Below are 15,722 nucleotides of genomic sequence, written 5' to 3'. Positions count from 1 at the left end.
GGGGGAGGGGCAGCTTCCCTGGAGACCCGCCCAGGAAGTGGGGTTCAATCTTCAGGGGAGGAGCTGCCTATGATGGGAACCAATTTGCACTTTTAAAGGGCCACTGGGTGGCGGATGGAGGGCTGGACACGGCGGGGTTTCAGGTAAGAGTGATGGGGTCCCCTCCCCGTTCCCGGGGAGGGGCCGGCACACAGGGGGCCTTGGTCTAAGGAAAGCCTTACAGCCGGTGCACAGGTCAGGGCTACTGTTTGCCACAGACTGGGCAGCCTGTCCTGTAGGCTCCTGTACACGAGGAACAGCCAGGCTGTGAATAACGCCCCTGACTTTGAGGCAGAGAACACCCCTGGCAACACACGAGGGGCTCCGGCTCCCAGCCCAGGCTGCCCGCTGCCCGGGCAGTGCATCCGGCAGGGCTGGGGAGGGGAGTGAACTGGGCCCGGGAGCTGGTCCGGCACATGACCCCCAAAGGCTCAGAGGCTGTGTGCGGCTGCCCGGCCACTAAACCCCTCTGCCACGGGGGTAGGGGGTATGGGCACCCCCAGGCGCTGGTGGCCTGTGGCATCAGTATGTGGCTTGGTCTGCAGGGGCCCAGTGAGCTGCCTCTTCCTACAAAGGGCCCAGGAGAGGTTGTTCCGCTAAGGAAGTTAATCCATCCTGCCCGGCCCAGGGGACTGGCTCTGCTTCTCCTGGGAAGACCCCAGTCTCTCTCCTGATGACCAGCTGATGACCAGCTTGGCCATGGGATCGCTGTGGCCGGGGAAAGGTGGGCAGGACAGACGCCAGCCCAAGTGGAATCTTAGGATCCCTCGTGTCCACCAGTTTCCTCGCTCTTTGTCTCAGCATGAGAATGGCGTGTCCCAGACCTGCCCCAGGTGGGAAGAGCGAGATCTGGTGGTGCGGGTGTTTCTTATACAGCGTTACTGAGCAGAAGCTGGCTAATATATGAGCAGAGGGTAACAAGGGGCTCTTTCCAGACCCCCAAGTGAGGAGGACAATTTATGCTTTGAAGTCTCTAGTTGGGACAAGCGTTTATTTGGGTGACACTGGAGGGATCCTCGTGGTTTCCTCACTGTCACTTTACCTGGTTTATGGGGCAGACAAGGAGTGTGTCCCAGTGCCCGTCTCCAGGTCGTGCACGGAGACTTGAGGGGCAGAGACTGAATGCAAGCCCCTGCCCTCCAGTGGCAGGGACAAGCTGGCGGGAAAGGCCTCTGGGCACTTACTCAGGGTCCTGGGACAAGGAGGGGCCTAGGGACTCCCAGAGGCTCCCTGAGGAAGAGACGGAGAGCTGAGCCTCTGTGAGGGTAGGAATTGAGGCTGGTTTCTCCTGCTCTCAAGGGAAGACTTACAAACCCAGGAGAGAGGCCCGCACGGGCAGGCCGGACCCCAGCCACCACACGGCTGTCCTCACAGGTCTCTGGGAGCCCACGTGGCGGCCTCACCTGACACCCTGGGATTGCCACCCCTGGAAAGACCCCAGGAAGCCCCCAAGGGAGCAGTAGGCAGGGGCTGGAAACATCCAGCTGCCTAAAGAGACGGAGGCCAGGGCAGAGGGCAGATGTCACCGAAGGGGACTTGGGCCAGACCACGGAGGCCAAGCCCTGCATCCCTGCCCGGCCCAAAGGCAGAAGGCAGGCGGCTGCTGGGTCCCCGACTCAGTCTGTGTGCGGTGTCCCTGCGGCTTCCCCTAGAGGCACAAATGTGAGCATGGATATTCCCCAAGGCCCCGTCCCTCCCCAAGGCCCCATCCCTCCCCAAGGCCCCGCCCCAGAGGGTCGCCAAGATTTCCCCTGCAGCCCCTGCCCTGCCACCCGAGGGCCAAGGGAGAGCCTCCACCCAGCCTGGGCCTGGACATTCAGGGGCCTCTGGGCACACGGGGTGGGGGGTCTTGGGCACATAGAGGGGAGTCCCGGGCACACAGGGGTGCAGACGGGGACTCCATGTGCTTTGTGGGCTCCAGCCATGGTGCAGACCGACTGACTGCAGAGTTTGGATTGTGGTTCCACCAGCGGGAGCCCTTGCTGGCCCCAGGCCAGGGCCGCATTCTTGACATCTCTGGAGAGATGACCGCTGTCAGAGATTTGGGTGCAGAGAAATTGCATTTTCAAACAAAACTTTTTTTCTGGTTATGGTGACAGACACCAGGTGTGAAACATCGAACACAATGAAGAAGGTAACTGTCTGCCGCGTCTCAGCCCTCAGCCCCAGGTGGCGGTGTGGCCAGCGTCCTTTCCACCTCTGTCCACTCACCCTCCTTCACTCGTTCATACGACTGCTGAGTGAGCACCTGCCGGGGGGAAGACACTGCCCCAGGCCCCGGGGACAGCGACCCCCAAGGACAGAACGCACAAAAGACCCCGCATGTGGGAGGTCTCACTCTCTATAAGATCCGCCCCCCACAGAACTAACACACACGCTCACACACGCACGCTCCTGTCTGTGCGCCTTTTCCCACGGGGCCTGTGTCACGGCATCTTCATAGAACCGCTGTTCAGGGCCCAGAATTGCTCAGTCCTGCAGACCAGGTTTGTGGGTGTCCCGTAACGGGTGTCATCTTTAGCAGTTATACTGGGAAGACCACGGGGTACACATGCAAAACCTCCGATATCCTTGTTAGGACAAATTGCTGCAGGCCCCTGGCCGGACCTGGAGGTTTCTGTGTTAATCCTGCTGGTGTGTGGCGCTGCGGCAGGCGTCTTCGGCCTTCGTGATCTCACTTTGTCTCGCTTTCCTTCTCGCCTGCGGCTCCCCCGTTTCTCATCCTTTGTCACCCGGTCTGCTTTTTAGTCTCTTTTGGCTGGGGCACAACGTGGGGGCCCAGGAGCTCCCCCGGGAGTCCTGGGCCGTCCAGGCGAGGAAGGTAGGGCTGTCCCTGCCGGACAAACACAGTTTGTGGCTGATGTACAGACACCTGTGAGCAGAAACCGTGGGCCAGACAGTAAAACCTCTGTCATCTCGAGACAAAGCTACAGTTGACAACAGTGGAAGCTACAAGCTGTTCTGAAGACAAACCTGGCACCAAAATCCTTAAAAATGACAGAAATGCACAAAGAAGCAAAAAGAGACGCAGTTGTGGTCATGAACTTTAACTCACCTTCCCCATCCATGAAGGCCCAAGTCAGCTGCGGGACGGGAAGGATAAATGATCAATGCTGGGGTCTAATAAATGCATCGAATTCTCCGTCCTGAACGCGGAGGCATGACAGAGTTACGTTGAGTTGACCATACATTTTTCACAAAGAAGATATCAATAGTTTCACCAAAATAAACAGATTGCTTGTATCCTGGGAGCACAGTAACCCGGGGTGCGGCCGTGTATGAAGTGCGAGACGCCCACGAAGACATGCAAAGTGGGGGGACCCCGCTATGACAGCACTTCTAATATACTAACACTTTGGGAAAATCTGCGTGTCATTTCATCATTAAATATGTGGACACTTACCCAAAGAAAAGTCTTGGAAGTACCCGTGGCACCAAACCCTGCCCTGGGCAGGAGCCTGGGGAGGAGGGGCGGGGCTTGGTGTGGAAGGGGCGGGCAGATCTTGCCTTCCTTCCTATAGCCTCTGCTAAGCTCTTCGGTTTTTTCTATGAGCAGGGATTACTTTTATTTTTTTTTTATTTTTTTGCGGTACGTGGGCCTCTCACTTTTGCGGCCTCTCCAGTTGCGGAGCACAGGCTCCGGACGCGCAGGCCCAGCGGCCATGGCTCACGGGACCAGCCGCTCCGCGGCATGTGGGATCTTCCCGGACCGGGGCACGAACCCGTGTCCCCTGCATCGGCAGGCGGACCCCCAACCACTGCGCCACCAGGGAAGCCCAGGGATTACTTTTATTAATAAGAACAACAAAGGCCCACATTCCTGGGAACTGAGTGGCCGTTGGTCATGACTGATGAGGCCGGGCTGGGGTCCGGGAAGACCTGCGTTTGTTTGAGCTCGAGGACCATTTTCTCCGGCCGAAGTGAGTTCAGAACAGCCTGCCCTGTTGGTTGTGGGTCTGTCGGCAAAACCAGCAACGCAGCAGGAGGACGGCCGAGCCCGCGGGGCCGGGCGGCAGCGGGGTCAGCGGGCCGAGGGTTGTGGCCGGTCAGGCACTGCCCGAAGCAGGCCGTGGGGCGAGGTGGTCCTGGCCACGGGGTGGCCGTGACGCCCCCGTCCCCTGAGCACGTCCCCCCTGACTGGTTCCTAAGTGCACCACGAGCTTGCTGGGCCGCAGCCTCGGGCTTATCCGCGAGCCGACCTCGCCCGCTCGTGGCCCTGGCTTTCACGAGCCTCCACCGCGGACTGCACCCCGCGGGACCTTCACCGCGAGGCCATCCCTGTGCCTGCGTGGGAGCTGTCGTGAGTGCGAGGACTTTGGGGCTGGTCCCCGCAGCAGCGCGGCCTCCTCGGGGCCGCCCTGCACTGGGAGAGGCCTGTGCCGGCGAGGACCCCACCAGCCAGCGGCCGATCTCCTTGCCGGGAGCGCACCGACGTGCGCGTGCCTGCGAGCTGCCTCACCCCGGACTGCTAGAGGGGCCGGCTGCAGGCGGAGCCCGGCGGGGCGACGGACACGCAGTGGTGGTCAGCGAGGGCAGGAGGACTGCGCGGGGGTGGAGGGGGGCTGGAGGGCAGGGCAGGGGCCACACAGGAGGCGGACGGCCCCCGTCAGGATGCGACCCCTCCCGGCCCTGCCTGGAACAAGCTCCCATCAGGACCAGGCGGCTCTCCTCCAACTGATCTGAGCTCTGCGTCTGGGCAAAATCGTTTGTTTTTATCTTAATTTCTCATTAAACCGGTTCCAGAGCCAGCAGATCAGGTGGTGATTCTGTAGCTTTATAATACTGGCACTGCAGCTGGGCAGATGGAATCAGCCAGGATGCCTGAGTGGTCAGGATGCGTGGATGCTTGGGGCCGTGAGAGCTCTGATGCTTGGACGTTGGCCCCAGGACAGCAGAGGCTGCAGGTAAATCTTCTTTCCACTTTCTACTCAAATGCTAAGATTTAGGCTCTAAGGGTGATGTCTCTGCTCAGTTTTCAGGGAAATCCAAAATCATCTCTTGTGAGCAGTGGATCGGAGGAAAGGGCTCGGGGGGCAACAGGCAGCCCGGGGTGAGAGCCTTGTGGACGGCGGCCTGGGCCAGGATTCCGGCTCCTCAGCGGATGGCTGCACCTGTGGCCACAACTGGCTCTCTGTCCACACTTGTCCTGGCTCCTGAAACCTGTCCCCATCACCTGTCACTGCCCTGTCGTTCCTCAGGGGTCAGGTGTGACGGGTTACATCACAACCAGAGGAGGCTGTCCGTGTCAGTGACGTCCACGCCGACAGTGTCATGACACGGTCCCCAGAGGCAGCGGCAGAGGCCAAACACTGTCCTTCTCGCTCGGCTATCCCTGCCTCCGCGCCGCATCTCCCCGCCTGCCTGGGGCCCTGTCCTCACTGTCCCGGCCCCCGTATCCAGTATTCCCAGCCTCCCCCCGCAGCCTCTCCTCAGAGCCTGGGCCCGTCCAGGCACAGCTGCCCCTCCTGCAGAGGCCAGTCTCCCCCGTGGGGAGGGGCTGCGCAGGCCCAGCAGACCCTGATCTCGGGGCACCGGGGCAGAGGGGGCCTCTACCTCATTATCCCGTTGCCGTCTCTCACCTCGTGTCACAAAGAATTAAAATCTATAATAAGAAAATTTAAGAGCTCCCATCAGCTCCTTCCCGGCCATTAGCCAACCGCACGGGGGTATTAATCTCCTCATCTCCCTTTGGTCTCAATGAATTGTGATAAAAATGTCAAACAATTAGATTATATTGGCCGAGAGAGCCGTGTGATTGATTGGCAAGGCAGGACGCATCCCTTGAATCACCCTGACCAAGGGGGCGGGCTGCACGCTGCAGTACATCCCCCGGGACCCCCTCCGAGTCTGCGTGGGCACCCGGTCCATCTGAGGTCAGCGTTGGTGCAGTGAGCAGGGCTGTCCCCAGGGATACCTGCTGCTGGGCGTGGGGGCCTTGGGGACCAGAGTGATGCTGGGGGGAGGGGAGGGGCAGGCAGCACCCGCACAGGACAGACCCCTGGAGGCGGTGGTCACAGGCCCCTCCCAGAGTCTGCCCCACGGAAGCGCTCTACACAGAAAGGCTGGCCCGTGGAGAAGCCCCGGGGTCTGCAGTCAGGCCCGAGCCGGGAGGGAGCTTGCGGGCGTCACTTCCCAGGAACCACGCCGCCGCCTTCTTTATAAGGGTGGAGACGTATTGAAAATTGATTTCTCTGCTGGAAACGGGATAATTAAACTGGTTGTTTCTATCTCCATCATCGTCATAATAAAATGAGAGGACAGTGGGCTGTGCACGGCATGAAGTAATACTGTATGTCTTAATGCAAGGGAACATTAATTGAATACAGATGGCCTTTCTTGAAGCGGCTGGGTTATATTTCAGAGATATGGGATAATGATGCCAGTTAATCATTTTTACAAGATATAAAATTACTGGCTCCTCCAGGACGATCATTAAGGAAAACAATTGTTCACAGTAATTGAAAATAGAGTTTTAATTATTTAATATAGAAATTAAACTATTAGAGACCAGCGTTGAATGAGGGAACTTAATAGAAATTTATATACAAGCGCCTATGAACATTTTAGCTTTATTAACCTGCCAATTTCTTAATCCAGATCAACCTGGAAGGGCTGCTTTAGCTGTGATTGTGAATTAACCGCTGGCAGAGGAGGGTGGGCCCGGGCTCCCCAGGCCCCAGGTGGATGGGGGAGCTGGCCGGAACCACAGGAAGCACAGGCTCCTGGGAAGCGTGGTGAGGGGCAGCCGTGCCCTCAGGTGGGAATCCCGGGGTGGGGGGGGCGGTCCAGGAGCTCAGAGAGCCTGTGCCTGGAGGTGTGAGCCCAGGGCCATGGCATACCAAGGCCAGGGTCTCCCACGCGGCGAAAGCGGTGGCCACGTCATGGAAGGTGGACCTTGGTCTGTGCTTGGTGATGCTGTTCCTCGGGATTCGATGAGGATGGAGGTGCAGACCCGGCCGGGAGCTGGGACCACCCACGAGGCAGGTCCTACAAGCATGAGCCCCCCACAGCCCGGCTGGCCCAGCTCCAGAGCCCACCGTCCCCGGGCCCCCAGCCCAGTCTGCTAATGCCCCCACTCACCCTCCGGTCCCCCCGCTTCCCCTCCAAGCCCGAAGGACCCTCGTCCCCGTGCATCAGATCTGTCGTGTTTGCAAGCAGCCTGTGTGAGGGTAGGAATGCTTTGAACAAGGTTTCTGATTAATATCTTGAAATGGGAAGTCCTTTACCATGTTGTGTGCAACCACCCAGGAGCTCACTGCGCAAAACACAGAGAAAAATCCAGAAACCATCAGAACACGGGCTTCTGCCTTTGTGTGGCTCTGAGGGCTTTTCTCCCTTTAATCCCCCCCCCCAATTTCCTACAATATAACATATTGTGAAAAGAAACTCCATATTTTAAAAATATGAAAATCACTATTTCCAAGACATAAATTCGGAAAACAAACTGAACTTTTAAGCAGGTGACTGACGAGCAGGAACCCACCGGTCCGATTCGCCGGCTGCCGCGGGTGAGGGACCGACGCTGCCGCCGGGGACCCGGTGGGGGGGGGGGGGCGGGGGCGGGGCCTGGACGCAGGCAGAGCGGCTGCGGGGACGGTGCTGGGCCCCGCTCCTCCCCATCCGGCCCGCCCTGGGTGCTGCACTTTCCGGGGGAGGGGCTGGGGCTCCTGGGCGACCAGCTCAAGGCCGTGGAGCCCATCCGGATTCTGGAGCTCAGCTTGGACCAGAGCCGACTGCCGATGGGGAAGTCGGAGGCTGGGCGAGGGCAGTGGCGGGATCTCCCGGGGCCCCCGGCCCCCCGTGCCCCGTGCCAGGGCGCCCCGTCATCCACCTGCGTCCTTTCTGGAACGTTTAGAACTTGCAGATCTGGTCGTCCTTTCTCAAAGGGCTGAAGGGCTGTCCACCATTCAAATTACATTCTGTCTCCTATTATTACCAATAAATTCCAAGCGATCTTTCTTCTCCTTATAGTTTTTAGGGTTACGCAGTTCTTTCATGCTTGGATATATTACGGAATGCCACTTCTGTTGTAGGAGCTAATTGATGCTGTGATTTGTTATGTCGCTGGGCCATAATTCAGAAAGTTATTGTAGCGGCTCTGGTACACGGAACGGCACTCACCGTTGAACATTTCTCACAGGAGCAGATGCAGCACCAGGTGAAAAATGTGACACTGCACAGATGAAATATTCCCAGAAGCTTTTATTCTTGTTGTTTGGGTGGCTGCCAACGTCCTTCTAGAAGAAAGCTCGTATTTCCAACGCGGCTTGATTTGAATTTATTCCCTGGTCATTAGTTAGTGCTTTAAAAAAAAAAAAAACTGGAACAAGCATGTGTATATATTTGAAAAAAGGAAAAAAATCAAACACAAAAGAGGGGAATCATGTGATTATGGTGAATTAATTATAGATTCACAGGAAGTTGCAGAAATAGCAAAGGCAGTGCAGCGCGTCCTACACAGCACACACTCCGCTGGGGAGTTGCCCCAGATAGCGGCAAACCAGGAACCCAGGTTGGTGCTGCAATCCGGGCTGTGGACCCGGTTCTGTTTCCACCACTTCAACAGGCATTTGTGTGTGTGTGTGTGTGTGTCTGTATTCTGTGTGTCTGTCTCTGTGTGTCAGTGTGTGGGAGGGGCACTGTGAAATGTTATCCCATGTATAGATTTGTGTCACTGTCACAACCGAGGCACAGAACCTGGCTTTGCCCCAAGGCTCCAGTGGGCCTGTTCTCCATCTCAGGTGTTCTGTCCTTTGAGGATGTTGTATAAACGATACCACAGGGCGTGATCTCATTGATGTTGGCTTCTCCACTCAGCACGACGCCCTTGAGGTCCATCCAGCCCCTCGTGGGCATTCTAGCAAGTAAATGTGCTGTTTGCTTAACTGTTAGAAGTGAAGGCATTTGGGTTGTTTCTAGTTTTTGCTCTAAGGGGATGGAGCTGCTATAAACATTCATGCACGTGTTTGTGTGAACCTAAGTTCCCATATCTCTGGGATAAATGCAGAGGCTGGGCCATATGCTAACTGCACCCACAGTTTATGAGCACCTGCCCAACTCTTTTCCAGAGGGTCTGCACCATTTTAGATTCCCAGGAGTGGCGTATGGGAGACCCAGTTTCTTTGCATCTTCCCCAGCATTTGGTGTTTGTCGCTGTCTTTCATTTTAGCTGTTTTAGTAGATATGGTAATGATATTTTATCTCGGTCTTAATTTGGGCCTTTTTCTTCTTTTTACTATTTGGGCTGTTGTGTGTCTCGGCCCAGGAATCTCAGCACTGCTCACTCTGCGCCTAAGAGCAGGGAGGCCACGCCGCAGGGATGCAGTCTCGCCAGCTGGTGTCCAGGGCACGAGGTCAGGACGGAGCTCCGTGCCTGCTCACGTACCAGGGGAACCTTCCCCTGCTGTGCCACCTCCCACGTGCTCAGCTCCTGGGCCTCCCAGCCCAGACGGGATGGTGGCCAGGGTCAGTCAGCCTGGGACTTGGCATCCTCTGGCCATTGGGTGGCTTCTTCCATCTGCCACGTGGCCCCAGAGGTAGGCGAGGCAGGCAGGGGACTTGAGGCCTGGTTGGGGACATGACTTCTGTGCGGACACCGCACCTGTGCTCGGAGCCTGGCAGGACGGGCCCGGGAGCCCCAGGAACACCTGGGCGCCCTGGAGACGGCACCCGAGCAGCCCCGGGGCCAGCGGCCCAGACCGTGCACTCTGCGGCCTGGCCTCAGCGGATCTGGGGGGCTGCCTGCCAGGACCCATGCCAGAAGGGGCTCTGACCCTCCCCGGCCCCAGCCTGTGCGCCCTCTAATGGGCTGGCTCCACCCCAGGGAGGCCAGGAGTGGGCTCACCCTCGACCCTCAGCCACAGACCTGGGGGCTCTCGGGACGCAGGGTCCTGGCCAGTCTGCTGCCCACACGTGGGCCAGGCTGGCCTGGGCACGGTGTGAGGAGCTCTCCCGGTGACTGTGGCATCTGTCCTCTTATGGCCACCTTCAGCTCCAGCTAAGTGTCCACCTCTGGGGACAGTGGCCTCTCCCAGGGCTCACTTTGCCCAGAGCGGTGCCCACAGGTGGTGGCTGGACGTCCAGCTCTGGAGGAGGCTCTGCTGCACGTCCCATAGTAGTGGGGGGCTCTGAGATCAGGGATGGGGCCCTCCCCACTCCCGTCTCTGGAAGCTGCAGTCACCCTGCAGCCCGTGACGCCCTCAGCCTCCTGGGCTCAGCCTCCGAGGCACGCCCGCTCATCCCTTCGCTCTGCAAGCACCTGCTGGCCCCGGCACGGCCTGGCGCTGGACAGTGCCCCTCTCCAGGGAGTCCCAGCCCGGTGGTTGGAGGTGACCACAGACTGTGACGCACCAGGAGTGGTCAGCGAGGAACAGGACAAACAGGGCGTCGCAGGCCCGCCCCCGGCTCCCCGAGGATTCCTGGCGTGTTCACACGGCCATTTCTGGTCCCGTGATTCAGGGGCAATGAGGTCCTGGACCCAGTCTGCCCACTGGCTCTTCCCGCCTGCCCCCTGCCCGGGACGCCAGGGCTGGCAAGGGTAGTGCCGGCCACTCCACTGAGAGGCATTTGCAGCGGACATCCCACCCCCTCACATCTCCTTGGCAAAGCCCCGTGGAACTGAGTGGGCGAGGTCCCGGGCTGGGACCCTGGGAGCCCTGAGGATACGGTCGCCTCTGCCCGGGACGTGAGTCCCCACCCCGTGGAAAGCTCTGGGCAGGGAGGGGAGGCCTGGGGGCTTATTTCACACAGCCACTTCCTCTCTTTGAGTTTTGAGGTGCTGGGCAGTGCTGGCGTCTGCGTCGGCCGGGGGTGCAGAACCAGAGCCGGTCCCTGCTTCCAGGGGCACAGAAACACAGCTCGGAGGTGACGCAGCTGTTTACTAAAGCACTTCAACAGACTCTGCCTCCCAGCGATTCTGGTCTAGCAGCCGGGGCACAAGGGACCCGGGGGCCCAGGCCGCTGTGGGGTGGGCCTGGATGCATTCCTCCCCCAACCCGTGCTGCCGAGCCCCCCGAGATGCTCTCCTCCCGCCGACAGGGCCCTGGCTTCACCGTGGAGGGAGAAGCAGGTTGCTGCCCTGTGCAGAACGGGGGCCGGGCGGGGTGGGGGTGGGCTCTGGCAGCGCAGCCTGGGAGGAGGTCACGGGCGGAGGGGCCGGGGACACCAGGGAGGGGGATGGCGGATGGTGGGGACGGGCTGTGGGGAGGTGCGGCCCCATCACACGATGGCCTGGTGCGGCAGCCCGTAGAGGACCAGGTTGAGGGTGACGGGGAGCCGCTCCGAGCCCTGCGGCTGCGGCCGGAAGAGCACCAGCCTGTCCTCCCAGGTCTGCAGAGCCTCATCTGTGGGGAGAGCAGGCGGGCTTGTGAAACGCGGGGCTCACGGGGACAGGATGCCTGCGGCCCAACCAAGGCTCACGGCGCATGCGGGGAGCACAGCAGAGGTGAGGGTGCTGCTGGCCCTGCCGCTGGTCGCAGCCCGGACAGGGACGCCGGGCGCGGAGGCAGCAGCCAGAGGCCAGCGCTCGCCCACCCCTCACACCTTCACTCGCTCATCTGCGCGCTCGCTCCACGAGCTTTTGTTGTTCGGCAACTACCTCCCGGGCACCCGTGGACCATGTGAGTTTTGAATTTGAAGCCCCTTTCGCCTTGTATATTTGAAAATTTCATGATTTAAATGACCCTGGGATGAACCTTTCTTAGTTACGGTAGATTCTCCAATCAACGTATTGCTAAAGCTCAGACTCCCTCGCGCTCCATTTAAGGTTTTTACACCAGAATCCGCGTGTAAGGCCGCTGCTGCACATGGACTTCAGGGCTCCATTTGCCTTGAAGGAGGAGTGGGTGGGCTCCCCGCCTCCCAGAGAACACACCAGGGCTTTTGGATTTGTGGGACTTGAGCTGTTTTGAAGATGAAGACGTGCCAGTGACCCACGTGTGTTTCCGTAAAGACATTCGAAGCCAGATCTCACTGTAGGCAGTGGCCTGTAGGAGGCTGAAGGTCTCTGTCAGGCAGGCTGACCTTCGGAGGCTGTGCAGAAACGGGAGAAGTGGGGGACCCCTGACCCTGCAGCCCGAGGGACGAGCAAGGAGGAAGGGCCGTTTCTAATCACCGTGGTGGACAGTTTCACCGGTTCCCCTCTTCTGAAGGAGGCGGGTCGTTCTCCCAATCGGCTTGCCAGCTGTCAACAGATCTGGAGAAGAAGCAGCCCTTCAGAGGGACCGTTAACAGCCCACAGGCTTCTGGGAGCCCCGCGGGGCTGCAGGACGGGCGGCTGCCGGCACGACTCACTTTCCCACAGGATGCTGGCCCGCGTCGCGTTGTCCCGCAGGACCGTCGGCCACTGGTTCGCCACGATGCTCCTGACCCCCACCAGACTCAGGAGGACGGCCGTCTCGACGGGCCCCTCCAAGGACAGTCGGGGTGCGCTGCAGGGGACCGAGCTCCTGGGGGCCGGGCCAGCACCAAAGGGCCCGGGCCGAGCCCTCCTCCACCCACAGCCCGAAGAGCGCCAAGTGTTGGACCGGGTATTTGGACTGACAGCTCTTAGGGTTCTCGAAAGAACCGAGAATTCCTCCCCCGCCCCCACCCCCGCCCCACACACAATTAAATACCATTTAACAAGAAAAGTCATTTCCGAGCCCTGCCAAGTCCCCCTGGGCGCTCCCAGTCATGCGGTGTGGGGCCAGGAGGGGAACCCCGCCAGAGGGTGTCCTCTGCTCCGCCCGCCTGCAGCCCACAGAGGCCCTGGGTGGGGGGGGTGACAGGTGACACGGGGAGCCGTGAAGCCAGGGTGTCCTCCCAGTTGCCAGCCGTCTGCTTCCTGGCCCAAACCCAGCTGCCTGAGGTTCCAGGCAGGCCTGTGGTCTGTGCCGGCGCCGTCCATCCATCCCCCCGCCCTGGGACTCTGCCGGGCAGGGTCTGGGGGCCGGATCACGGCATCCCAGCTGCCCAGGGGGTGCAAGGACAGTGCCCCAGGCGGACAGCCGTGGCTCATATGCCCCCCCAGTCCCTCGTCAGCTGCCGGAGGCCAGGCTGCAGGCTTGAGCCCGAGAGGAGGGGACCCCGGGCACCTCTTGCTCTGCGAGGACTCCACGTGGCGTCGCATGCTCTTGCAGGACCGCGCCAGGTCCAGCAGCACCACCATCTGGCACTCTGTGGTCACAGGAGGGGCGGCTCAGTGGCAGGGCACCCAGGGTGAGGGCGCCGTGCAGGCGGGGGTGTCGCCCAGGGCGAGGAGGATAGCGGGAACTCGGCCTGACCCGACCGAGGCTCCGACACCACTCGTCCCCGTCCTGGGTCGCGTGGGCTGCACGGGCAAGCCGGTCGTTATTTGCCTTGGCCGACCCACACCCTTCACGTCCTCCTTGGGTGACCGGGCCGGGCGAGGGAGGGAAGCCCACCCCGGGGCCTGCCACAGCTCTCCCTGCCTCGCAGAGGGGTCTTGGCTCCCAGAGGCCACCCATGAGGCACTCCGGCTTGCCAGGGGCTAGGCGTCGGTGGCCCTGGCCCCGTGTGCCCACTGAAACGGGGCCAGTGTCCAAAATGCAGCTCTTGGATGTGGGTGTGCGGAAAGCCCCACAGATGCTGAGGCCAAGCGTCAGGGGCCGTCCCCAGAGGGGGCAGAGCCTCCAGCTGTGTGAGGACAGGCCTGGCTGGGAACGGCGGGGGCACCCAGCGATGCTGTCACCCCTACAGGCGCCTGGGAGCCTATGATTTCTTCAGTGTCACTCACCGCTCGTCTGAGAAGGTCTAGAATTCAAGTTTCAGAGAAGCCTGTTTCTACCTTCTCCTGGGGTAAGAACGTGCGGACCCCACCCATATCGGCAGGGCCTAGGGAGGAGATGGGGTGACGGGCTGGGTTCAGGTATCCCGACCACGGACAGTGTCCACCTGTGCCACACACCCCAAGGGTAGGGGCCTCTCTGAGGGGTCCCTGAAAAGGCCCCCACTCAACCGTGCACAGTGGCCAGCTACCCAGCAATCCCCTCAGGAGAAGGTCACCTGAGGGCAGGCCAGACGACACTCACGGGCACCCTGGGGGTGGGCTGGGTGACGCAGGGGCCAGTGGACAGTGGGAGGGAAAACGGGGCCAGAGTGCCTGCATCTCAAGTAGAACAACTGGTGGGAAGGGGCTGTGACCAGCACTTTCCAGAAACACCCACCCAGCCTTCCTGCACTCTGCAGGCCCAGCCCTAGAGGGGTGACCCCTCCAACGCCTGACCCTGGCCAGGCCTCTAAGAGGAACGGAGGAGGGGCCCCCCAACCCAGGCCCCGCTGTGCCTTCCTAAAGCGCCCCCCCAGCCCTCCATCAGAGCACAGGGGAGACACCTGATAAGACACAGGGGCGCCCTGCTCTGTCCCCGTGTGGATTCGACTTGTGCCGGCGGGTCTGGCAGAGAGGCGGGCTTTTGGGGGGTCTCACCTTCCAAGTTCATGGCGGCCAACCTTTCTACCAATATGTGGGACAGGAAGCTCTCCATCCCGTAGAAGAAAAAGCCTCCGCAGCTGCCCAGCAGCTGCTCCCACTCTGCCTGGCTGCCAAGGGAAGGAGAGAGACCCGGGGTGGGTGCCTGCGGGAGCCGCGGGCTAAGGACGCGATCCGGAGCAGACCGTCCCCGCGTTCCGTTCCACACCCTGCCCCCGGGGCGGTTACTCTGAAAAGCCGCAGAGGGTCTTCCATCCGGCCAAGGAGCCCAGGTCCCTGCCCCAGAGGGCCCCGCCCCGACAGAGCCCCTCCCCTCCATCGCGCCCCGCCCTCTGGGGCCCCCGCCCCCTCCGCGAGGCCCCGCCTGGAGGGGCCCGGCCCTTGTGCAGGGGCGCACACACGGCGGGGGCCCAGGTCCGCATCCAGGATCTGGGGATCTAGGCGCCTCCATGCACCAGAGGGAAGGGTCTGACAGGACAGAAGTGGGGGTCAGGGCAGGAGGGAGCCTCGGCGGGACGGGGAGGGGGGAAGGGGCCGCATGCGGAGCGCCCCTCGGGCTGGCGCACCCCAGCCACCGCAGGACGGCGTCCCAGGAACCCAGATGCCAACCTGGGAAACTGCTTCTTCCCCAGATGCCCCGCCCATCTCGCAGTGAACGTGTCTCGGTATCTTTCCAAAATTTCCCGGGTCACGGAGACAGGAGTCAGCATTTCTGCAGCCAGAATCGGATGGTGAGAAAACTTAGGCGCACCGCGCGTGTGGGCACGGGCCGTCCCGGTGCCCTTGGCGGCTCTTGGTGTGGCAGGGCGGCCTGGGCCTTGGGCCCTCACAGACGGGGGCCCCGGGGGAGTGGAAATCTTAGTACTCCTTCCCTCCTTTGTGGAGAGATGAAAACACCAGCTCAGCAAAAGAGGAGCTGAGGAATCCTGTCCCCGAGCCGCAGAGGCAGCCCTCAGCCACAGCCGCAGGCCCGGAGTGGGGCACGGCGCCGCCTCGGGCCCAGGTCACACAGCTGTCGCCCTGACTGGCTGCAGACGGTGAGGGCGGGGTCTCGGAGCACACCAGTGTCCCCCTCCCGCCCACCGTCAGTGTAGCAGGAGGTGATGGAGGGCCGGGTGGCAGCAGAGGCCGAGGCACCCGGTCCACGATGCTCCGAGTGCTGTGGGCGGCGTATGGCTTGTGCGTGGGCGGGAGGGCTCACCTGGGCCTCGGGCCTCCTCGTAGGGGTCCACAACGACTGGGCCTTGGTTAAGGA

The 15,722-nt window shown here is 61.0% G+C and overlaps 1 protein-coding gene across 1 annotated transcript in view; it reads right to left on the bottom strand.

The window, feature by feature from the left end:
• Positions 1–11,256: 11,256 nt before the first annotated feature.
• The window catches only part of CFAP46 (cilia and flagella associated protein 46), a gene marked incomplete at both ends in the record, with an annotated part of 88,738 nt that continues 84,272 nt past the window's right edge, over positions 11,257–15,722 (bottom strand). The window contains 7 exons of the mRNA XM_082855190.1: positions 11,257–11,381; positions 12,152–12,232; positions 12,331–12,467; positions 13,113–13,194; positions 14,465–14,577; positions 15,077–15,179; positions 15,669–15,704. Coding sequence (XP_082711316.1) covers positions 11,257–11,381; positions 12,152–12,232; positions 12,331–12,467; positions 13,113–13,194; positions 14,465–14,577; positions 15,077–15,179; positions 15,669–15,704 — 677 coding nt within the window. The remainder of the gene's footprint in view (positions 11,382–12,151; positions 12,233–12,330; positions 12,468–13,112; positions 13,195–14,464; positions 14,578–15,076; positions 15,180–15,668; positions 15,705–15,722) is intronic.

Source organism: Leucopleurus acutus (assembly GCF_964270905.1).
Source record: "Leucopleurus acutus genome assembly, chromosome: 14".
Lineage (NCBI taxonomy): Eukaryota > Metazoa > Chordata > Mammalia > Artiodactyla > Delphinidae > Leucopleurus > Leucopleurus acutus.
The sequence above is the reverse complement of the archived record's forward strand: the minus strand, read 5'-3'. Positions and strand labels throughout refer to the sequence as shown.